General features: G+C 42.3%; 1 protein-coding gene across 1 annotated transcript in view; it reads left to right on the forward strand.

Moving 5' to 3' along the window:
• The window catches only part of MSH3 (mutS homolog 3), a 756,380-nt gene that overhangs the window by 235,217 nt on the left and 496,227 nt on the right, over positions 1 to 24,936 (forward strand). The window contains exon 13 of the mRNA XM_053699713.1: positions 744 to 858. Coding sequence (XP_053555688.1) covers positions 744 to 858 — 115 coding nt within the window. The remainder of the gene's footprint in view (positions 1 to 743; positions 859 to 24,936) is intronic.

Here is a 24,936-nt window from a genome sequence, read left to right on the forward strand (position 1 = left end):
GTGCCCGTTTTGCAGGCTCTAGTACGGCTTGTGGACTATCTGCGGGTCAGTGCCCTTGGGGCCTTGTTTTCCTTTTCAAATGTTTTCTGGCTTCAGAAGAAGCGGGATTTTTTCTGGGGTTGTGGTTTCAGGCTTGGTGCCCTCAGAATGCAGCTGTGGACTCTTTCCATTTTTGAAGAAAAACATAAATTATGCTTACCTGATAATTTTCTTTTCTTCAGATAGAAAGAGTCCACAGCTCCCCGTGTTTTTATGGGGGGGCGGCTGTAATTTTTGTTCTTCTGGCACCTTTTCACCCTGATATTTCTTCTACTGTTCCTTGTTCCTCAGCAGAATGACTTGGGGATGAGGGGAGTGGGAGGAGTATTTAAGCCTTTGGCTGGGGTGTCTTTGCCTCCTCCTGGTGGCCAGGTTCTGAATTTCCCAAAAGTAATGAATGCAGCTGTGGACTCTTTCCATCTGAAGAAAAGAAAATTGTCAGGTAAGCATATAATTTATGTTTTTCATATCAAATGACAAATGCAATGTTTCGACCCCTCTGGCCTAAATCATGCATTTTATGTACCTGAGATTGAGTTTTTTTGCAGCTTTCACATCTTTTGCATAGAACTTTTGTTAGTATTTAAGAGCAGCTTTTAGTCATAACCAGTATCAGAAATATAGATGTTACCATGTTACCAACTTTCTGTGGGGATTTTTTAATTTTTTTTTAACAATTTTTTTTTCTGGCAATTTATCTGCAGGTTCTCAAAGACTGTCACAGATTCTGAAGTTAAACAAAGCTGTGATTTCTTCTCTTGCTGCCATCATTAAATATCTTAAGGAGTTTAATCTGGAAAAAACACTTTATGATCCTAGGTAAGTATAGTCATACACTCTGCAACAAATTGTCAAAGGGGTAATGGTAGACTTAAATTACCCTTTTTTATAAACTATTCTATGAGTACTATGGGCTCTATTTATTAAATGTGAGAGGCTGAAACGCTAATTTAGTCACTACAGTGTTAAAATTGGCCACGTGTGAGCAGGGGGCAGAATAGCACAAGCAGCGGCTTGTGCAATCTTAAATGCGGGAAGCAGATGCTGCCAGCGAAGCCTAGCAGCTCATGATAGGGAACCTCATCCGCTGGGAACTTAATAAATGGAGTCCTATTATGTTCACTTACAATAAATGTTGTTGGGAACTGGTAAAAAAAAATCCCTAAATATGGAATTCCAAAATCCTGAGTTATTCAGAAAACCAGAATTTATCATTAATATGTTTCTAAAATAACATTCTTTTAAGGTACCAATTCCCCCATCAGTGATTTACAATCTTCTCTGCCTGTGTGTTTAGTTTGATTTTTGTGTTCTAAATTTCAAATGCTAGTCTATATTTATTTAATACAATGCTGTGGCACAATTGAAGATATTTCATAACAGGTTTGCACTATGTCTGCGTTTCCTTATTCTAAATAAAGAGTAACAGTTATAAGTGCATGGAATAACCTTATAGAATGCTGAAGAACATTTATATAGAACGTCTATGAACTTCTTTCTACATTGAATTCTTTGGCATTTGGGAAGATTAACATGACATACCACCTTGACTTTTTGGAATAGATATAGCTGTTGCATAGATAGTGCAGAAGTAATAGCCACAATAAAATTAGAAGAGTGTAACTCAGTGTAGTGGTTCAAAGAGTAAAGTCATAAATGCATGTAAACACAAGATTTCCCAAGGAGAACAATGGTGTCTCATTGACAGAGTGTTTCAATTTATCTATCTTTTTGCACCGTTTTTTGTATCACAAACCTTGTTTTTTTAAACACTGGCATACAGTAATTGTCCCCAAACATGGGGGTTTGAGTCTGTAATTAGATGTAACCAATTGAGGTCAGATAAAAGGAGTGTTATTGCTAGATTATGTCTGTCTATCTACCAGTTTAGAGGCCACCAAATGGGCTGAGAATAGGATTTTATTTCAGAAGCAGAATTTCCATTGGCTGAAAAAGCATTTCTGTAAGCTTTCCTTGTACTACCTTGCCCATTTAATTTTTAAATAACAGATGACATGTTCCCTAAAAGATGTTTCCAAAGTCTTACTGAACCTGGCCACCAGGAGGAGGCAAAGACACCCCAGCCAAAGGCTTAAATACCTCCCCCACTCCATTCATCCCCCAGTCATGCTTTGCCTTTCGTCACAGGAGGATGGTGAGAAGTGTCGGAAGATTCAGAGTAGTCTCTTATGGAGGGTAGTACTCTTCAGTATGGGACTGGAATTTTAAGTAGTCTTGTCAGTCTCTCAGTTAGAGCATTGATGAATGTTAGGGTCTGGAGATGCAGGGAGGGTCTTTCTGCGAAACCATCCAAAGTCGTATTAACAACTCCTAAGCAATCAGTGTTGACGAGTTTCACTGCTTGCTTCTTTCACTCAAGTTCACTCAAGTTCATGTCAGGTGCGATACTACAAGACTGTCAAATTTGAGAGGCTGTGTGTCTGTTCCACGGCGATGATTCCGGTAAGATCGTTTAATTTTATTTCATATGATAACGTAAGAAGACAGGGTCACAGTGTGACTCCTTTATCTGTATGGAATCAGGGGATTATTGAACAGGGGGGGTTTATATATGATTTTCTTTATTATGTTTTATGCTGCGACATTTTGTGAGATGAGGCACTGGCAGATGTGGGAACATTCAGGTTTTACTTTCATTTTGGATAACTGCGCAGCCTGTGAGTTTGGCACGCTTTTCTTCCTGCTGCAGGGGCGATCCTGCATGGCACTTCATGTGACCGGGTGTGGCCTCATTAACTTCCTCTTTCCTGACCGTGCGGTTTACAGGAGAAGAAGCGGTTTCTCTGTGGGGCCTGGGTCATAGGAGGTGGTGAGTGCCCCGGCCTTTGGGGTATAAAGGTGCCATTTACTTTTTCTATAGTCCATTTTAAAAGCGCAAGCTATGGAGGACTCTGATGCGTTAGAGGGTACTCCCTCTTTACCCAGATCTAATACCTGTTTTTTATTGTGAGGAGGCTACGGTATACCCGCCTGCTCAATTATGTTCCACATGCCTTGATAGGGTAGTTATGTCTAAAAAGACCAAGATGTTTAGTACCACTGAGCTGTCCACCTCTGAGGGATCTCCGTCCTGCGAGGTGCGTTCTTTGCAATCATCTCCTATTACACATGAAGCTCCCCATTGCATGACTAATCCTCTTTCGGGAAGGGCCCTCTTACCGCCAGACTTTTCTGAACAGTTGCAAACGGCAGTATCTGCAGCCTTTATTGCTTTACCTCGCCCTGCTAAGCGCAAGCAAAAGGTTAAATACTGCTATTCTTCCCAGGGGTCATCTAACAACTTGCTGGATTTATCTGATACTAGATTATCAGCTGATGAAGACGCCTCTGATACTTCAGAGGAGGCTCTTTCTGGGTCGGAATCGGCTGCCTCTAACCCTCCTGCTGCGGAGGAACCAGACTTTAGATTTAGGATAGAGCACTTACGCTTTCTGTTAAAGGAAGTGTTGGCAACGTTAGAGGTTCCCGGAACCTAAATTGCCCGAGGACCCTTCTATTCCTAAACTTGATAAGGTTTATGAGGACAGGGTGGTGCCACAAACTTTTCCGGTTCCCGTTAAGATGGCAAATATTATTAAGAATGAATGGGAAAGACTCAGATCCTCTTTTTCTCCTTCTTCCTTTAAGAAATTGTTCCCAGTTCCTGACTCCCAATTAGAGTTGTGGGGGTCTGTTCCTAAGGTGGATAGAGCTATCTCCACGCTTGCTAAGCGCACCACTATCCCGCTTGAAGATAGTTAAGGAGTTTAAGGAGCCCATTTGTAAGAAGCTAGAAACTCTGTTGAGAACGATGTTTCGGCACACAGGATTTATATTTCAGCCTGCAGCGGCGGTTGCTGCGGTGGCGAGAGCCGCTACCTATTGGTGTGACTCTGTCGGAGATAGTCGCGGTGAAAACTCCCCTCAATGAAATCCAGGAAAGAATTAAGTCCTTGAGGGTAGCTAATTCATTTATTTGCGGTGCAAATATGCAGATTATTTGCTTGATTGCCAAGACATCAGGCTTTTCAGTTCTAGCCCGTAGGGCTCTGTGGCTGAAGTCTTGGTCTGCTGACGTGACTTCAAAATCTAGATTGCTTTCCCTTCCATTTAAGGGGAAGGTTCTTTTCGGTTCAGGACTGGACTCTATCATATCCATGGTCACTGGGGGCAAGGGTGCCTTTTTACAGCAGGATAAGAAGAACAAACCTAAAGTACAGTGTCCTAATTTTCGTCCCTTTCGTTTGGATAAATACCAGCGCCAACAGCCCTCGGCAAAGCCTGATCAGTCTAAGGGAACTTGGAAACCTTCTCAATCTTGAAATAATTTGAAGCAGAACAAGAAACCCGCCGAGACAAAATCGGCATGAAGGGGCGGCCCCCGATCCATCTCTGGATCGTGTTGGGGCAGACTATATCTCTTTTTGTGGAGGCTTGGCTGGGAGACGTGCAAGACCCTTGGGTTCTGGAGGTCATTGCTCAGGGTTACAGGATAGGTTTCAAATCTCATCCATAGAGGGATGCTTTTCTAGGGTGCGTGAGGGATCTGCTCAAACCTTTTTGTGGTCCCAAAGAAGGAGGGTACGTTTCACCTGATTCTAGACCTAAAGTGCTTAAACAAGTTTCTGTCGGTACCATTGTTCAAGATGGAGACGATAAGGTCTATTCTGCCCTAGTTCAAGAGGGACAGTTCATGACTACGATCGAATTGAAGGATGCTTACCTTCATGTGCCAATACACAATGATCACTTCAAGTTCTTAAGATTTGCTTTTCTGGACCAGCAGTTCCAGTTTGTAGCTCTTCCTTTTGTTCTGGCTACTGCTCCAAGAGTCTTTACAAAGGTTCTGGGGGCTCTGTTTGCGGTGGCTGGATCCAGAGTTATTGCAGTAGCGCATTATTTGAACGACATCCTAGTCCAGGTTCCATCCTGCAGAGATCTGCTGGAACAGGGTCCCTTTGTTCATCAAAATCTAGATTCTCTGAGGCTGACTGCGTGGAGATTGAACGCTTAGTTTTAGCCAAGAGAGGATTTTCTGAGAGAGTGATTGATACTCTCATTCAAGCTAGAAAGCCGGTCACCCGTTGCATCTATCATAAGGTGTGGAGGACCTACTTATATTGGTGTGAAGAACGTGGATCCCAAGGCATAAGGTCAAGGTGTCCAGGATTCTTTCCTTTCTCCAAGAGGGTTTGGAGAAGGGACTTTGCCGCTAGTTCCTTAATGGGACAGATCTCGGCTCTTTCTGTGTTATTACACGAGACGCTTGCTGAGCTTCCTGATATTCAGTCTTTTGTTCAGGCTCTGTCTAGAATCAGGCCTGTGTTTAGACATTCCGCCCCTCCTTGGAGTTTAAATCTGGTTCTTAAGGTTTTGCAGAGGGCTCTGTTTGAGCCCATGCATTCAGCTGACTTTAAGTTACTGTCTTGGAAGGTTCTTTTTCTTCTGGCGGCTTTGCAATGTGAGCCTCCTTACCTACTTTTTCATGCTGACAAGGCAGTTCTTTGCACTGGATTGAATTTCCTCCCTAAGGTTGTGTCTGATCACAACATCAATCAGGAGATTGTGGTTCCTTCCTTGTGTCCTAATCCTTCTTCTTCTAAGGAACGATTACTTAATAATCTGGATGTAGTTCGGCTTTGAAATTCTATCTTCAGGCCACGAAGGATTTTAGACAGACTTTGGCATTATTTGTTGTTTATTCTGGGAAGCGCAGAGGGCAGACGGCTTCTTCCACTTCCCTATCTTTTTGTTTGAGGAGCATTTTTCGCTTAGCATATGAAACAGCGGGACATAATCCTCCTCAGAGGATTACGGCTCATTGAACTAGAGCTGTGGCTTCATCTTGGGCCTTCAAGAATGAGGCCTCTATGGAGCAGATTTGTAGGGCGGCTACCTGGTCCTCCTTACATACTTTTTACAAGTTTTACAAATTTCCTGTTTTTGCTTCAGCTGAAGCAACTTTTGGGAGAAAGGCTATGGTGCCCTCAGAATAGGGTCCGCCTCTCTTTTACCCTCCCGTTTTCATTCAGTGTCCTCTAGAGCTTGGGTTTCCCACAAGTAAGGAATGAAGCCGTGGACTCTCCTCATATTAAGATGGAAAACATAAATTATGCTTACCTGATAATTTCCTTACCATCTGTATGGCCTCCGTCCGTTTTCTCCGGACCAAACATTTTTGTTCTTCTGGCACCATTTATATTCTGATATTTCTCCTACTGTTCCCTTGGCAGAATGACTGGGGAATGAGGGGAGTGGGGGAGGTATTTAAGCCTTTGGCTGGGGTGTCTTTGCCTCCTCCTGGTGGCCAGGTTCTGTATTCCTACAAGTAAGAAATGAAGCCATGGACTCTCCTCATACAGATGGAAAGGAAATTATTAGATAAGCATAATTTATGTTTTTTCTAGATATTTTTAAAGAATAAAGTTTTTCGATCCTGTATTTCGGTAAACAAATTATATCTTGATCCATTTATTGGCTTCTTAATGAACCTCATCCAGTGAAAATAAAAAAATCGAATTGTTTTCCTATGGCATGGAGAGTCCACAACATCATTCCAATTACTAGTGGGATATTCAACTCCTGGCCAGCAGGAGGAGGCAAAGAGGACCCCAGCAAAGCTGTTAAGTGTAACTTCCCTTACCCATAATCCCCAGTCATTCTCTTTGCCTCTGTCAATGGAGGATGTACGACGACGGTGTCTGAAGATATTTAATCCTTTTATGGGTACTTTTCCCTGCAAGCAAGGATTGGAGTTTAGCTGTGTCCACGTCAATCTTTAGTAAGAGTAGTGGTGGCTTTTAGTAGTTAGAAGGCGACGAGGTAGTCTTTGCTTTACTTCTAACAAGTTTGCTACCCCTTTGTAGAAAGCCATGGTTGGTTACTCTGTTCTTTCTTTTACTACAGGTTTATGACAGGGAGTGCAGTGCCTCTCATACCTATTTACATAGAAACATAGATATTGACGGCAGATAAGAGCCATAGGCCCAGCAAGTCTGCCCGACCTTACCTAACAGTATAAACTTATCTAGTTCGTAGGATAGCCTTATGCTTGTCCCATGCATTTTAATGTCCCCCACAGTGTTTGTTGCTACTACCTCTTGAGGAAGTTTATTCCATAAATCAATCACTCTTTCTGTAAAGAAGTGCTTCCTCAAATTACTCCTGAATCTACTACCCTTTAGCTTGAGCTCATGACCCCTTGTTCTTGAATTTTCCATTTTATGTAAAATACCCACAGCCTCAGTTTTACTAAACCCTTTAATGTACTTGAAAGTTGCTATCATATCACCTCTTTCCCTTCTCTCCTCTAAGCTATACATATTTAGGTCATTGAGCCTATCCTGGTAAGTTTTATTTTTTAGACCATGTACCATTTTGGTAGCCCTCCTTGGCACAGATTCAAGTTTGTTAATATCCTTCTGAAGATATGGCCTCCAGAACTGCACACAATACTCAAGATGAGGCCTAACTAATGATCTATAAAGTGGCATAAGAACCTTACTATTTCTGCTGCAAATACCTCTACCAATACATCCAAGCATTCTGCTAGCCTTACTCGCTGCATTACTACATTGTTTACTAAGTTTTAAATCATCTGAAATAATAATTCCCAAGTCCTGTTCCTCATCTGTAACAGTCAGTAAAGTGTCATTGAGTCTGTAATTAACATTTGGATTTTCCTTCCCTAAATGCATTATTTTACACTTTGCTGTGTTAAACTTTAGATCCCAGTCGTCCAATCCTCCAATTGTTGTATATCACTTCTCATTTTGTCTACCCCCCCCCCCCCCCCCGGAACATCCACTCTGTTACAAATTTTTGTATCATCTGCAAAGAGACATACTTTCCCCTGTAGCCCTTTGCTGATATCGCAGATAAATATGTTAAACAAAACAGGCCCCAGAACTGACCCCTGAGGAACACCACTAGTAACAGCCCCCTCTGCTGAATGAACTCCATTTACTAAGACACTTTGTTTTCTGTCCTTAAGCCAGCATTCCACCCAGTTCACAATTTTTGAATCTAGACCAAGGAGAGTTTGTGAATTAGTTTATTGTGTGGGACGGTGTCAAATACTTTGCTGAAATCTAGATATGCTACATCAACTGCTCCACCCTTGTCTAATACTTTTGTTACATAATCAAAGAAGTCAATTAGATTAGTCTGACATGATCTCCCTGAAGTAAAACCATGCTGATTTTGGTCCTCTACATTGTTTGTCTTTATGTAAGTCATAATTCTTTCTTTTAAGAGGCTTTCCATTAATTTCCCTACTACTGAAGTTAAACTAACTGGCCTGTAGTTGCCAGATTCTTCTCTACTGCCCTTTTTATGAAGAGGTATTACATTTGCTATTCTCCAATCATCTGGGACAGCTCCTGTTAATAGTGACTGATTAAACAGATCAGTTAATGGGACAGTTAGCACTGATCAAAGTTCTTTTAAAACCCTTGGATGAATATTATCAGGACCCACTGCCTTTTTAACATTTATTTTTGATAATGCTAACAAAACCTCATCCTCTGTAAAAAGATTACTGTTAAGCTTGTTTCTATTTTTCGTAGCATCCCTTAATGTAGACATTGTATCTTCACAATCTTTTGTGAAAACAGAAGTAATCATTAAGACAGTCTGCAATCTGCTTATCTCCTTCTATTATTCTACCATCAACTGAATTTTACTATTCCTACCTTATTTTTTCTTCTTTCACTGATATATCTAAAGAATGTTTTGTCCCCATGTTTTACTGACTGTGCTATCTTCTCTTCTGCATGAGCTTTAACCTTCCTAATTAACTGCTTAGTCTTTTTTTGTTTTTTTATTTTCATATCATCATCTGCTTGTGTGTGTCTGTAATTTTTATAAGCTATCTTTTTTGTCTTTACAGCATGTGCTACTTCTTTGGAAAACCAAATTGGTTTCCGCTTTCTTTTACTTTTTACAGACATGTCTAATACAGTGTGCGGTTGCATCTAAAATGGCACCTTTCACAAATTCCCACTGTTCTTGAACCCCTGTAATAAGAGTTTTCCCTTTTAAATAGTTTTTTTAGGTATTCTCCCATTAATGAAAAATCTGCCGTCCTAAAGTCTAAAACTTTTGTTTCTCCAACATTGGTGTGTCCGGTCCACGGCGTCATCCTTACTTGTGGGAATATCTCTTCCCCAACAGGAAATGGCAAAGTGTCCCAGCAAAGCTGGCCATATTGTCCCTCCTAGGCTCCGCCCACCCTAGTCATTCTCTTTGCCGTTGCACAGGCAACATCTCCACGGAGATGGTTAAGAGTATGTGGTGTTTAGTTGTAGTTTTTTATTCTACTATCAAGAGTTTGTTATTTTAAAATAGTGCTGGTATGTACTATTTTCTCTGAAACAGAAAAAGATGAAGATTTCTGTTTGTGAGAGGAAGATGATTTTAGCAGACAGTAACTAAAATCCTTTGCTGTTTCCACATAGGACTGTTGAGATGAAGTAACTTCAGTTGGGGGAAACAGTTAGCAGACTTTTCTGCTTAAGGTATGACTAGCCATATTTCTAACAAGACTGTGTAATGCTGGAAGGCTGTCATTTCCCCTCATGGGAATCGGTAAGTCATTTTCTTAGTTTTCAAGCAGAATAAAGGGCTTAATATGGGCTATAAAACTGGTAGACACTTTTATGGGCAAAATCGATTGCTTTTTTTGGGCATTTTATACATGTTTATGCTGTAATTCACACTTATAAACTTGGGGAACGTTTTTTAACGTCAGGCACTATGTTAGACACCTTTTCCAGTCAGGAAGGGCCTTCCCAGTTGTGGGCTGAGCCTCATTTTTGCGCCATTACTGCGCAGTTGTTTTTGAGAGCAAGACATGCAGATGCATGTGTGAGGATCTGAAAATAGTTGGAAAAGTTCCTAGAAGGCGTCATTTGGTATCGTATTCCCCTCTGGGCTTGGTAAAGTCGCAGCAAAGGCTGTAGCTGGGACTGTAGAGGGGTTAAATCTGTAACCGGCTCCGGTTTCGTTATTTTAAGGGTTAAAGCTCTGAAATTTGATGTGCAATACTTTTAATGCTTTAAGACACTGTGGTGAAAATTTGGTAAATTTTTAACAATTCCTTCATATTTTTTCACATATTCAGTAATAAAGTGTGCCCTGTTTAAAATTTAAAGAGACAGTAACGGTTTTGTTTTAAAACGTTTTTTGTGCTTTATTGACAAGTTTAAGCCTGTTTAACATGTTTGTGCCTTCAGATAAGCTATGTTCTATATGTATGAAAGTCAATGTGTCTCCCCCTTCAAAATTGTGTGATAATTGTGCCATAGCGTCCAAACAAAGTAAGGACAGTACTGTCACAGATAATGAAGTTGCCCAAGATGATTCATCAGATGAAGGGAGTAGACATGGTTCTACATCATCTCCTTCTGTGTCTACACCAGTTTTGCCCACGCAGGAGGCCCCTAGTACTTCTAGCGCGCCAATGCTTATTACCATGCAACAATTGACGGCTGTAATGGATAACTCCATAGCAAATATTTTATCCAAAATGCCTGCATATCAGAGAAAGCGCGATTGCTCTGTTTTAAACACTGAAGAGCAGGAGGGCGCTGACGATAATTGCTCTGTCATACCCTCACACCAATCTGAAGGGGCCATGAGGGAGGTTTTGTCAGATGGGGAAATTTCAGATTCAGGTAGAATTTCTCAACAGGCTGAACCTGATGTTGTGACATTTAAATTTAAATTAGAGCATCTCCGCGCACTGCTTAAGGAGGTGTTATCTACTCTGGATGATTGTGACAACTTGGTCATTCCAGAAAAATTATGCATGATGGACAAGTTCCTAGAGGTTCCGGTGCACCCCGACGCTTTTCCTATACCCAAGCGGGTGGCGGACATAGTGAATAAGGAGTGGGAGAGGCCCGGCATACCTTTTGTCCCCCCTCCTATATTTAAAAAATTATTTCCTATGGTCGACCCCAGAAAGGACTTATGGCAGACAGTCCCTAAGGTCGAGGGGGCAGTTTCTACTCTAAACAAGCGCACTACTATTCCTATCGAGGATAATTGTGCTTTCAAAGATCCTATGGATAAAAAATTGGAGGGTTTGCTTAAAAAGATTTTTGTACAGCAAGGTTACCTTCTTCAACCCATTTCGTGCATTGTTCCTGTCACTACAGCAGCGTGGTTCTGGTTCGAGGAACTAGAAAAGTCGCTCAGTAGAGAAACTCCATATGAGGAGGTTATGGACAGAGTTCACGCACTTAAGTTGGCTAACTCTTTTATTTTAGATGCCGCTTTGCAATTAGCTAGATTAGCGGCGAAAAATTCAGGGTTTGCAATTGTGGCGCGCAGAGCAGAATATCCGCAGAGTCTTGGTCAGCGGATATATCTTCCAAGACAAAATTGCTTAATATCCCCTTCAAGGGTAAAACTCTCTTTGGGCCAGAATTGAAAGAGATTATCTCAGACATCACTGGGGGAAAGGGCCACGCCCTTCCACAAGATAGGCCTTTCAAAGCCAAGAATAAGTCTAATTTTCGTTCCTTTCGTAATTTCAGGAACGGACCGGCCTCTAATTCTGCATCCTCTAAGCAAGAGGGTAATGCCTCACAGACCAAACCAGCCTGGAAACCGATGCAAGGCTGGAACAAGGGTAAGCAGGCCAAGAAGCCTGCCGCTGCTAACAAAACAGCATGAAGGAGTAGCCCCCGATCCGGGACCGGATCTAGTGGGGGGCAGACTCTCTCTCTTTGCTCAGGCTTGGGCAAGAGATGTTCAGGATCCCTGGACGCTAGAAATAGTTTCTCAGGGTTATCTTCTGGAATTCAAAGAACTACCCCCAAGGGGAAGGTTCCACATGTCTCACTTATCCTCAAACCAAATAAAGAGACACGCGTTCTTACATTGTGTAGAAGACCTGTTAAAGATGGGAGTGATACACCCAGTTCCAATGACGGAACAAGGAATGGGATTTTACTCAAATCTGTTCGTAGTTCCTAAAAAAGAGGGAACCTTCAGACCAATTCTGGATTTAAAGATCCTAAACAAATTTCTCAGGGTGCCATCGTTCAAAATGGAAACCATTCGAACGATTCTACCTACTATCCAGGAAGGTCAATTTATGACTACCGTGGATTTAAAGGATGCGTACCTACATATTCCTATCCACAAAGAACATCATCAGTTCCTAAGGTTCGCCTTTCTGGACAAACATTACCAGTTTGTGGCCCTCCCATTCGGGTTAGCCACTGCTCCAAGGATTTCTCTTGTTAAGTGTATCCAGTCCACGGATCATCCATTACTTATGGGATATTAACTCCTCCCCAACAGGAAGTGCAAGAGGATTCACCCAGCAGAGCTGCTATATAGCTCCTCCCCTAACTGCCATTACCAGTCATTCTCTTGCACCCAACGAATAGATAGGATGTGTGAGAGGACTGTGGTGATTATACTTAGTTTCATACCTTCAATCAAAAGTTTGTTATTTTATAATAGCACAGGAGTGTGTTATTCCTTCTCTGGTAGAATTTGAAGAAGAATCTACCTGAGTCTTTCTATGATTTTAGCCGGAGTAGTTAAGATCATATTGCTGTTTCTCGGCCATCTGAGGAGAGGTAAACTTCAGATCAGGGGACAGCGGGCAGATTAATCTGCAAAGAGGTATGTAGCAGCTTATTATTTTCTGACAATGGAATTGATGAGAAAATTCTGCCATACCGATATAATGTAAACTCAGCCTTAAATGCAGTAGCAGCAACTGGTATCAGGCTGTCATGTATGTATATTTTACACTTCAGTATTCTGGGGAATGGCACTTCACTGGAATTATACTGTATGCATAAAACTTTAGCCTAATTTGCAGGGACTAGCAACAGGCTTTTTAATAACACTCAATTTATTAATGTTAAACGTTTTTTGCTGGCATGTAAAATCGTTTAATTTTCTGAGGTACTGGGTGAAAAAATGTTTTGGGCACTATTTTTTTCCACTTGGCAGTCGTTTTATTTAATTTATGACAGTTTACTGATCTCTCTCACTGTTATGTGTGAGGGAGAGGGGCCTTTTTTGGCGCTTTTGCTACGCATCTAAAAATTCAGTCAGAAGTTTATTGTCTTCCCTGCATGATCCGGTTCATCTCTACAGAACTCAGGGGTCTTCAAAACTTGTTTTGAGGGAGGTAATCACTCACAGCAGAGCTGTGAGATTGTAGTTGACTGTGATAAAAAAACGTTTATTTTTTTATTTTTTTTTTTTTTTTTTTTCTGCTATCAGGGTTAGTTATCCTTTGCTAATGGGAGCAATCCTTTGCTAAAATTGTGGTTTTTTTTACAAAGATTTGATGCTATAACTTTTCAGTTTATTAATTTTCAACTGTCATAACTTTTTCTGTGCTTCTTATAGGCACAGTACGTTTTCATATTATAGTAAATTACTTGAAAAGTATTTCCAAGTTGCTAGTTTATTTGCTAGTGTGTTAAACATGTCTGATTCAGAGGAAGATATCTGTGCTATATGTGCTAAAGCCAAAGTGGAGCCCAATAGAAATTTATGTACTAACTGTATTGATGCTACTTTAAATAAAAGTCAATCTGTACAAATTGAACATATTTCACCAAACAACGAGGGGAGAGTTATGCCGACTAACTCGCCTCACGTGTCAGTACCTGCATCTCCCGCTCGGGAGGTGCGTGATATTGTAGCGCCGAGTACATCTGGGCGGCCATTACAAATCACATTACAGGATATGGCTACTGTTATGACTGAAGTTTTGGCTAAATTACCAGAACTAAGAGGTAAGCGTGATCACTCTGGGGTGAGAACAGAGTGCGCTGATAATATTAGGGCCATGTCAGACACTGCGTCACAATTTGCAGAACATGAGGACGGAGAGCTTCATTCTGCGGGTGACGGTTCTGATCCAAACAAACTGGATTCAGATATTTCAAATTTTAAATTTAAGCTGGAAAACCTCTGTGTATTACTAGGGGAGGTGTTAGCGGCTCTGAATGATTGTAACACAGTTGCAATACCAGAGAAAATGTGTAGGTTGGATAAATATTTTGCGGTACCGGCGAGTACTGACGTTTTTCCTATACCTAAGAGACTTACTGAAATTGTTACTAAGGAGTGGGATAGACCCGGTGTGCCGTTCTCACCCCCTCCGATATTTAGAAAGATGTTTCCAATAGACGCCACCACACGGGACTTATGGCAAACGGTCCCTAAGGTGGAGGGAGCAGTTTCTACTTTAGCTAAGCGTACCACTATCCCGGTGGAGGATAGCTGTGCCTTTTCAGATCCAATGGATAAAAAGTTAGAGGGTTACCTTAAGAAAATGTTCAACAAGGTTTTATATTGCAACCTCTTGCATGCATTGCGCCTGTCACGGCTGCAGCAGCATTTTGGTTTGAGTCTCTGGAAGAGACACTTGAATCAGCTCCATTAGATGAGATTACACACAAGCTTAAAGCCCTTAAGTTAGCTAACTCATTTATTTCAGATGCCGTAGTACATTTAACTAAACTTACGGCTAAGAATTCCGGATTCGCCATTCAGGCACGCAGAGCACTGTGGCTAAAATCCTGGTCAGCTGACGTTACTTCTAAATCTAAATTGCTTAATATACCTTTCAAAGGGCAGACCTTATTCGGGCCCGGGTTGAAAAAAATTATCGCTGACATTACAGGAGGTAAAGGCCATGCCCTGCCTCAAGACAGAGCCAAACCTAAGGCTAGACAGTCTAATTTTCGTTCCTTTCGTAATTTCAAAGCAGGAGCAGCATCAACTTCCTCTGCACCAAAACAGGAAGGAGCTGTTGCTCGCTACAGACAAGGCTGGAGACCTAACCAGTCCTGGAACAAGGGCAAGCAGGCCAGGAAACCTGCTGCTACCCCTAAGACAGCATGAATCGAGGGCCCCCGATCCGGGAACGGATCTAGTGGGGGGCAGACTTTCTCTCTTCGCCCAGGCTTGGGCAAGAGATGTCCAGGATCCCTGGGCGTTAGAGATCATATCTCAGGGATACCTTCTAGACTTCAAATTCTCTCCCCCAAGAGGGAGTTTTCATCTGTCAAGGTTTTCAACAAACCAAATAAAGAAAGAGGCGTTTCTACGCTGCGTACAAGATCTTTTATTAATGGGAGTGATCCATCCGGTTCCGCGGTCGGAACAAGGACAAGGGTTTTACTCAAATCTGTTTGTGGTTCCCAAAAAAGAGGGAACTTTCAGGCCAATCTTGGATTTAAAGATCCTAAACAAATTCCTAAGAGTTCCATCGTTCAAAATGGAAACTATTCGGACAATTTTACCCATGATCCAAAAGGGTCAGTACATGACCACAGTGGATTTAAAGGATGCTTACCTTCACATACCGATTCACAAAGATCATTACCGGTATCTAAGGTTTGCCTTTCTAGACAGGCATTACCAGTTTGTAGCTCTTCCATTCGGATTGGCTACGGCTCTGAGAATCTTCACAAAGGTTCTGGGTGCTCTTCTGGCGGTACTAAGACCGCAAGGAATTGCGGTAGCTCCGTACCTAGACGACATTCTGATACAAGCTTCAAGCTTTCAAACTGCCAAGTCTCATACAGAGTTAGTACTGGCATTTCTAAGGTCGCATGGATGGAAGGTGAACGAAAAGAAGAGTTCTCTCTTTCCACTCACAAGAGTTCCCTTCTTGGGGACTCTTATAGATTCTGTAGAAATGAAGATTTACCTGACAGAAGACAGGTTAACAAAGCTTCAAAATGCATGCCGTGTCCTTCATTCCATTCAACACCCGTCAGTAGCTCAATGCATGGAGGTGATCGGCTTAATGGTAGCAGCAATGGACATAGTACCCTTTGCACGCCTACATCTCAGACCGCTGCAATTGTGCATGCTAAGTCAGTGGAATGGGGATTACTCAGACTTGTCCCCTACTCTGAATCTGGATCAAGAGACCAGAAATTCTCTTCTATGGTGGCTTTCTCGGCCACATCTGTCCAGGGGGATGCCATTCAGCAGGCCGGACTGGACAATTGTAACAACAGACGCCAGCCTACTAGGTTGGGGCGCTGTCTGGAATTCTCTGAAGGCTCAGGGACAATGGAATCAGGAGGAGAGTCTCCTACCAATAAACATTCTGGAATTGAGAGCAGTTCTCAATGCCCTTCTGGCTTGGCCCCAGTTAACAACTCGGGGGTTCATCAGGTTTCAGTCGGACAACATCACGACTGTAGCTTACATCAACCATCAGGGAGGGACAAGAAGCTCCCTAGCAATGATGGAAGTATCAAAGATAATTCGCTGGGCAGAGTCTCACTCTTGCCACCTGTCAGCAATCCACATCCCGGGAGTGGAGAACTGGGAGGCGGATTTCTTAAGTCGTCAGACTTTTCATCCGGGGGAGTGGGAACTTCATCCGGAGGTCTTTGCCCAAATACTTCGACGTTGGGGCAAACCAGAGATAGATCTCATGGCGTCTCGACAGAACGCCAAGCTTCCTCGTTACGGGTCCAGATCCAGGGATCCGGGAGCGGTTCTGATAGATGCTTTGACAGCACCTTGGACCTTCGGGATGGCTTATGTGTTTCCACCCTTCCCGATGCTTCCTCGATTGATTGCCAGAATCAAACAGGAGAGAGCATCAGTGATTCTAATAGCGCCTGCATGGCCACGCAGGACTTGGTATGCAGATCTAGTGGACATGTCATCCTGTCCACCTTGGTCGCTACCTCTGAAACAGGACCTTCTGATCCAGGGTCCCTTCAAACATCAAAATCTAATTTCTCTGAAGCTGACTGCTTGGAAATTGAGTCAGTTATTGATACCTTAATACAGGCTAGGAAGCCTGTTACCAGAAAGATTTACCATAAGATATGGCGCAAATACTTATATTGGTGCGAATCCAAGAGTTACTCATGGAGTAAGGTTAGGATTCCGAGGATATTGTCTTTTCTACAAGAAGGTTTAGAAAAGGGTTTATCCGCTAGTTCCTTAAAGGGACAGATTTCAGCTCTGTCCATTCTTTTACACAAACGTCTGTCAGAAGTTCCGGACGTTCAAGCTTTTTGTCAGGCTTTAGCTAGGATCAAGCCTGTGTTTAAAACTGTTGCTCCACCATGGAGTTTGAACTTAGTTCTTAATGTTTTACAGGGGGTTCCGTTTGAACCCCTTCATTCCATTGATATCAAGTTGTTATCTTGGAAAATTCTGTTTTTAATGGCGATTTCCTCGGCTCGAAGAGTCTCTGAGTTATCTGCCTTACATTGTGATTCTCCTTATCTGATTTTTCATTCAGACAAGGTAGTTCTGCGTACTAAACCTGGGTTCCTACCTAAGGTGGTCACTAACAGGAATATCAATCAAGAGATTGTGGTTCCATCTTTGTGTCCTAATCCTTCTTCGAAAAAGGAACGTCTGCTACACAATCTAGATGTAGTCCGTGCCCTGAAATTTTATCTACAGGCAACTAAGGATTTTCGACAAACGTCTTCCCTGTTTGTCGTTTATTCTGGTCAGAGGAGAGGTCAAAAAGCTTCGGCTACCTCTCTCTCCTTTTGGCTTCGTAGCATAATACGGTTAGCCTATGAGACTGCTGGACAGCAGCCTCCTGAAAGAATTACAGCACATTCTACTAGAGCTGTGGCTTCCACTTGGACCTTTAAGAATGAGGCTTCTGTTGAACAGATTTGCAAGGCTGCAACTTGGTCTTCTCTTCATACTTTTTCCAAATTTTACAAATTTGACACTTTTGCTTCTTCGGAGGCTGTTTTTGGGAGAAAGGTTCTTCAGGCAGTGGTTCCTTCCGTATAAAGAGCCTGCCTGTCCCTCCCTTCATCCGTGTACTTTAGCTTTGGTATTGGTATCCCATAAGTAATGGATGATCCGTGGACTGGATACACTTAACAAGAGAAAACATAATTTATGCTTACCTGATAAATTTATTTCTCTTGTAGTGTATCCAGTCCACGGCCCGCCCTGTCACTTTAAGGCAGGTAATTTTTCCATTAAACTACAGTCACCACTGCACCCTATGGTTTTCCTTTCTCTGCATGTTTTCGGTCGAATGACTGGTAATGGCAGTTAGGGGAGGAGCTATATAGCAGCTCTGCTGGGTGAATCCTCTTGCACTTCCTGTTGGGGAGGAGTTAATATCCCATAAGTAATGGATGATCCGTGGACTGGATACACTACAAGAGAAATAAATTTATCAGGTAAGCATAAATTATGTTTTTCACAAAGGTACTCGGGTCCCTTCTAGCGGTTCTAAGACCGAGGGGCATTGCAGTAGTACCATACTTGGACGACATTCTAATACAAGCGTCTTCTCTTTCAAAAGCAACGGCTCATACAGACATCGTTCTGGCCTTTCTCAGATCTCATGGATGGAAGGTGAACATAGAAAAAAGTTCTCTGTCTCCGTCGACAAGAGTTCCCTTCTCGGGAACAATAATAGATTCCTTAGAAATGAGGATTTTTCTGACAGACGTTAGAAAGTCAAAACTTCTAAGCGCCTGTCAAGTTCTTCATTCTGTTCCATGTCCTTCCATAGCTCAGTGCATGGAAGTAGTGGGGTTGATGGTTGCAGCAATGGACATAGTTCCTTTTGCGCGAATTCATCTAAGACCATTACAACTGTGCATGCTGAAACAGTGGAATGGGGACTATACAGACTTGTCTCCAGTGATTCAAGTAGATCAATAGACCAGAGATTCACTCCGTTGGTGGCTAACCCTGGACCACCTATCCCAGGGAATGAGCTTCTGCAGACCAGAGTAGGTCATCGTCACGACCGACGCCAGTCTAGTGGGCTGGGGCGCGGTCTGGGAATCCCTGAAAGCTCAGGGACTATGGTCTCGGGAAGAGTCTCTTCTCCCGACAAACATTCTGGAACTAAGAGCGATATTCAATGCTCTCAGGGCTTGGCCTCAGCTTGCAAAGGCCAGATTCATAAGATTCCAATCAGACAACATGACGACTGTTGCGTATATCAATCATCAGGGGGGAACAAGGAGTTCCCTGGCGATGAAAGAAGTGATCAAAATAATACAATGGGCGGAGAATCACTCCTGCCACCTATCTGCGATCCACATCCCAGGTGTGGAAAACTGGGAAGCGGATTATCTGAGTCGTCAGACATTCCATCCGGGGGAGTGGGAACTCCTCCCGGAGATCTTTGCTCAGTTGACTCAATTATGGGGCATTCCAGACATGGATCTGATGGCGTCTCGTCAGAACTTCAAGGTTCCTTGCTACGGGTCCAGATCCAGAGATCCCAAGGCGACTCTAGTGGATGCACTAGTAGCGCCTTGGACCTTCAACCTAGCTTATGTGTTTCCACGGTTTCCTCTCATTCCCAGGCTGGTAGCCAGGATCAAACAGGAGAGGGCCTCGGTGATTTTGATAGCTCCTGCGTGGCCACGCAGGACTTGGTATGCAGACCTGGTGAATATGTCATCGGTTCCACCATGGAAGCTACCTTTGAGACAGGACCTTCTTGTTCAGGGTCCATTCGAACATCCAAATCTGGTCTCCCTCCAGCTGACGGCTTGGAGATTGAACGCTTGATTCTATCAAAGCGTGGGTTTTCAGATTCTGTTATAGATACTCTGGTTCAAGCCAGAAAACCGGTAACTAGAAAGATTTACCATAAAATATGGAAAAGATATATCTGTTGGTGTGAATCTAAGGGATTCCCATGGAATAAGATAAAAATTCCTAAGATTCTTTCCTTTCTACAAGAAGGTTTGGATAAAGGATTATCTGCGAGTTCTCTAAAGGGACAGATTTCTGCTTTATCTGTCTTACTACACAAACGACTGGCAGCTGTGCCAGATGTTCAAGCATTTGTTCAGGCTCTGGTTAGGATCAAGCCTGTTTACAGACCTTTGACTCCTCCTTGGAGTTTAAATCTAGTTCTTTCAGTTCTTCAAGGGGTTCCGTTTGAACCTTTACATTCCATAGATATTAAGTTGTTATCTTGGAAAGTTTTGTTTTTGGTTGCTATTTCTTCTGCTAGAAGAGTTTCTGAGTTATCTGCTCTGCCGTGTACTCCGCCCTATCTGGTGTTCCATTCAGATAAGGTTGTTTTGCGTACTAAGCCTGGTTTTCTTCCAAAGGTTGTTTCCAACAAAAACATTAATCAGGAGATAGTGGTACCTTCTTTGTGTCCGAATCCAGTTTCAAAGAAGGAACGTTTGCTACACAATTTAGATGTAGTCCGTGCTCTAAAATTCTACTTAGAAGCTACAAAAGAGTTCAGACAAACTTCTTCTCTGTTTGTCGTCTATTCTGGTAAATGGAGAGGTCAAAAAGCAACTTCTACCTCTCTTTCCTTTTGGCTTAAAAGCATCATCCGATTGGCTTATGAGACTGCCGGACGGCAGCCTCCTGAAAGAATCACAGCTCACTCCACTAGGGCTGTAGCTTCCACATGGGCCTTCAAGAACGAGGCTTCTGTTGATCAGATATGTAAAGCAGCGACTTGGTCTTCACTGCACACTTTTGCCAAATTTTACAAATGTGATACTTTTGCTTCTTCGGAGGCTATTTTTGGGAGAAAGGTTTTGCAAGCCGTGGTGCCTTCTGTTTAGGTAACCTGATTTGCTCCCTCCCTTCATCCGTGTCCTAAAGCTTTGGTATTGGTTCCCACAAGTAAGGATGACGCCGTGGACCGGACACACCAATGTTAGAGAAAACAGAATTTATGCTTACCTGATAAATTACTTTCTCCAACGGTGTGTCCAGTCCACGGCCCGCCCTGGTTTTTTAATCAGGTCTGATGAATTATTTTCTCTAACTACAGTCACCACGGTACCCTATGGTTTCTCCTATTTTTTCCTCCTGTCCGTCGGTCGAATGACTGGGGTGGGCGGAGCCTAGGAGGGACTATATGGCCAGCTTTGCTAGGACTCTTTGCCATTTCCTGTTGGGGAAGAGATATTCCCACAAGTAAGGATGAGGCCGTGGACCGGACACACCGTTGGAGAAAGTAATTTATCAGGTAAGCATAAATTCTGTTTTTAGTCTGGGTGGACAGTTCCTGCACATGAATACTAAACCAAACAGATTGACGATCACTGGATCCTAAGTTCTCACCTACAGACACATCTGAAACTGTATCACTGTTTGTATTAGATCTAATATAGCTTCCTTACGAGTTGTTTCCTTGACTAATTGCTTCAAGTGATTCCCCTAGCAGAGATTCAAGAATATACCTGCTTCTAGCTGATCTAGCAGAAGGAATCTTCCAGTCTATATCTGGCAAATCAAAGTCCCCCAGTACTATAACCTTACCCTTCATGGTCATTTTGGTTATTTTTCTAATAACAGATTGTCCAGTTTTTCATCCTGCAATGGAGGCCTATATACAACCCCTATTCTAAAAACATTTTTATCTCCAATTTCCAAAGTCACCCAAATACTTTCCACCTCATCATTTGTTCCTACAATTTCAGTAACCTTTATATTTTCATTTACATACAGAGCAACTCCTCCACCTTTCTTTCCTACTCTGTTCTTTTTAAATAACCTGTATCCAGGTATGACTATGTCAGCTGCTTTCTGCCCTGCAGCTGGATCCACAGGTAAGTGATTCTTCCTTTTAGGTTAGGAAGGACAGCACTTCAGAATTTAACCCTTAAGTGGATCACTTTCTGGGACATAGTTACCCTATTGGTTTATGGGTACAGTGTTGGGAAAGCTTTTAATGGGGGTTAATAACATAGCCCTCCTTAGGCACTTTATTGGTATGAGCAGGTATAGAGAGACTTAAGGTATTCATTTTCCCTAATTCTTGGTGGAAGGCATCTCAGGTTTTTTTTTTTACTTTCCCTTATCTATTGTCAATCTGTATACAATTATGGTTTGTTAATCTGTATACAAGCTTAGCTGCAGAAGGCTGTTTAAACTGTAAGCCTTTAGTGTTGTGGCAAATTTATGGATATATGTTTGGATATATGGATATATGTTTGCTATGTGTAGAGACCCAGATTGCTCTACCAATGCAATTTTGTTCTTCATGCTTAGCTAAAACTTTAAAAAATGTAAAGACAAATTACTCCCTTCTGAGCCAAGTGTCTCTCAGGATAATGCTGTGTGTGACATGCCTCAGCTTTCCCCTCAGACGTCCCAAGCTTTTAATGTCTCCTACTGTGCCTTATGTGTCCTCTCAACCACCTGGGGGTGTTTATTTACCTGGGGATTTTGCCGCTCAGCTTACTTCAGCAGTATCGGCGGCTTTGTCGGCTTTCTAACATTTGTTCGATAAGGCTTCTTACCCATCTAAGTCTGCGCTGGTCAACCTTTCCCACTTGTCTGATGAGGAGAATACTTCAATTTCTGAAGGTGAAATCTCATACTCTGACACTTTGACTTCAGAATATGAAGAGTTTTTTTTTTTTATTTAAGCTTGAACACCTGCGGTTAGTACTGAAGAAGGTTCTAGCTGCTTTGGATGACTCTGAACCTTAGGTTGCTGTCAACCCCATGAAGTTTTCTAAACTGGATAGATTTTATGATTCTCCTACTTCTGAGGATATTTTTCCTGTTCCAAATAAGATGTCGGAAATTATAGCTCAGGAATGGGATAAACCAGGGGTTCCTTTTTACCCTTCTCCTGTTTTTTAAAAAAATGTTTCCTGTTGCTGACTCCATTCGTGACTCATGTTGTACTGTGCCTAAAGTGGAAGGAGCTATCTCTACTCTAGCTAGAAGATCTACCATTCCTATAGAGGATAGTTGTTCTTTTAAAGATCCAATGGATAAGAAGCTAGAGGGTTACTTAAAAAAGATGTACATCCACCAAGGATTACAGTGTGAACCTGCAGCGAGTATTGCCACGGTTGCGGGAGCAGCATCTTATTGGTGTGATGCCCTGTCTGATCTTATTTCAGAAGAGACTATGGTAGATCAAAGCTCTTAAACTGGCCAATACATTTATCTCTGATGCCAACATGCAGGTAATCAGACTAGGAGCTAAAATGTCTAGCTTCACTATGCTAGCTCGCAGAGCTCTGTGGTTAAAATTTTGGTCGGCTGATGTCTCTTCAAAGGCCAAGCTTTTGGCTTTACCTTATATGGGAAAATCTCTGTTTGGACCTGGTCTGACGGAAATCATTTCAGAGATTATGGGTAGAAAGGGACAAGAAGAATAGACCTAAGGGTCGACAGACTGCAAATTTTCGTTCCTTTCGCAACTTTAAAGGACAGAAGTCTTCCTCCTCTTCTTCCAAACCAGACCAATCCAGGTCCTCTTGGAAATCCAGCCAACCTTGGAATAAGGGAAAGCAGAACAACAAACCTTCAGCTGACTCTTAATCAGCATGAAGGGTCAGGTAAGGGGCAGGCTTTTTTTGTTTCGACAGGCTTGGATACGCAATGTCCCAGATCCGTGGGCAGTGGACATAGTATCCCAGGGTTACAAAATAGGATTCAAGTCTTGCCCTCCAAGGGGCAGATTTCTCCTGTCGAGGCTATCATCGAACCAGGTAAAGAGGGAGGCCTTCTTAAATTGCATAAAGCAGGGGTTCTCAAACTTTTTTTGTGCCAGGGACCCTTTACAGGGGAGAACATTTTCCAAGGACCCCCTTGTAATATTATTACTATGTAAGCATATGCTTATTACAGTTTGTAGTCTTAGTTGCCATTGGAACCATTTTAATTCTTGAACATTTCAACCTAAATAATTCAGACCTGTTTCACAGTGATAAACAGAAGCACATTTCAATTTCAATCATGTTAATATCACTTACACTTCAGAGTAATTTTATTCAAAGTGCATTTGGACTCAACTTGACAGCATTTAGACTTTGTCATTTTTCTTAACAACTTTCAGAAAATCAACAGTAGCAAGCCTGGAATTTAAAATGACCAGTCTAAAGATGAGTTTAAGTAAGTGTTTCAACTTTAAAATAATAAACTAATTGAAGTTTTCAAGAGTGTTACAGAAAACATCATAGTAATTAAACTTATTACTTTTATAACATTTTGTACATTAGGGCTATACATCACATACTTATCTCACACAGTTCACAATAACTCACTTGATGAGCTCATCCTTAATGAGATGGGTGAGCCTGTCTCTCACTACACAGTTTATCCACTCTTGGAGGGATGGATGACAAGCAGACTCTCAGATCGTTCTCCACATGCAAGCGAGCTCTGTACTTAGTTTTCTTTGCAGTCAAAGTTGAAAATGATGACTCACAGAGGTATGTGATAGGAAAGGGTAGCAATATTCTCATTGCCTCAGCAGTGAGTTTAGGATACTCATGTGAGAGGTAGGGCCAGAAATCAGCCAAAGACACCTGCTGGAATCAGGCCTTCTATGTCCTATCATAGGATAAGTCCAAAAGCTCCTCTTCTGCCTTACCAGTAAGGCCACTTGTTGTTGCACTTGGGGCAAAGGGATCCCGCACCCAGACCCGGGCATCGGTGTTCACATAGGAGAAGTAAGAGTTGAAGTTCTTGCTTAGTGCAGTGAGGTGAGAGATGACTACCTCGCTCACTATAGCCACAGACAGGTTGTTTTTGTGAAGAAATTCTGTCATTTGGGGAAACATGTCTGTTACTCCGTCTCATATCCTTTTTCTCAGTGATTTTGCTGCTGACTTCCATGATAGATGCATAGCCTCCTTGGATTGAGAGATTAAGGCTTTTGAGCAAGTTGAATATGTCGTCAAGATATGCCAATTTGGCTACAAAAAAAAATTCTGTGAAATTGGGTTTGTGCTCTCTCATAAACTCCGCCATCTCACTATATAGCTCGAACACCCGCTGCAAAACTTTACCACAAGAAATGTGTCTGCAGTGCCCTTGACTTCACAAAATTAACTGCCACCACAGCTGTGTTCAAAACAATGTGAAGGTTTGGTTCCATGTCTTTTGATGCCAGCGCCTGCCAATGTAGCATACAGTGTGTAGCCA

This window comes from Bombina bombina, chromosome 2, assembly GCF_027579735.1.
Source record: "Bombina bombina isolate aBomBom1 chromosome 2, aBomBom1.pri, whole genome shotgun sequence".
Classification (NCBI taxonomy): Eukaryota; Metazoa; Chordata; class Amphibia; order Anura; family Bombinatoridae; genus Bombina; species Bombina bombina.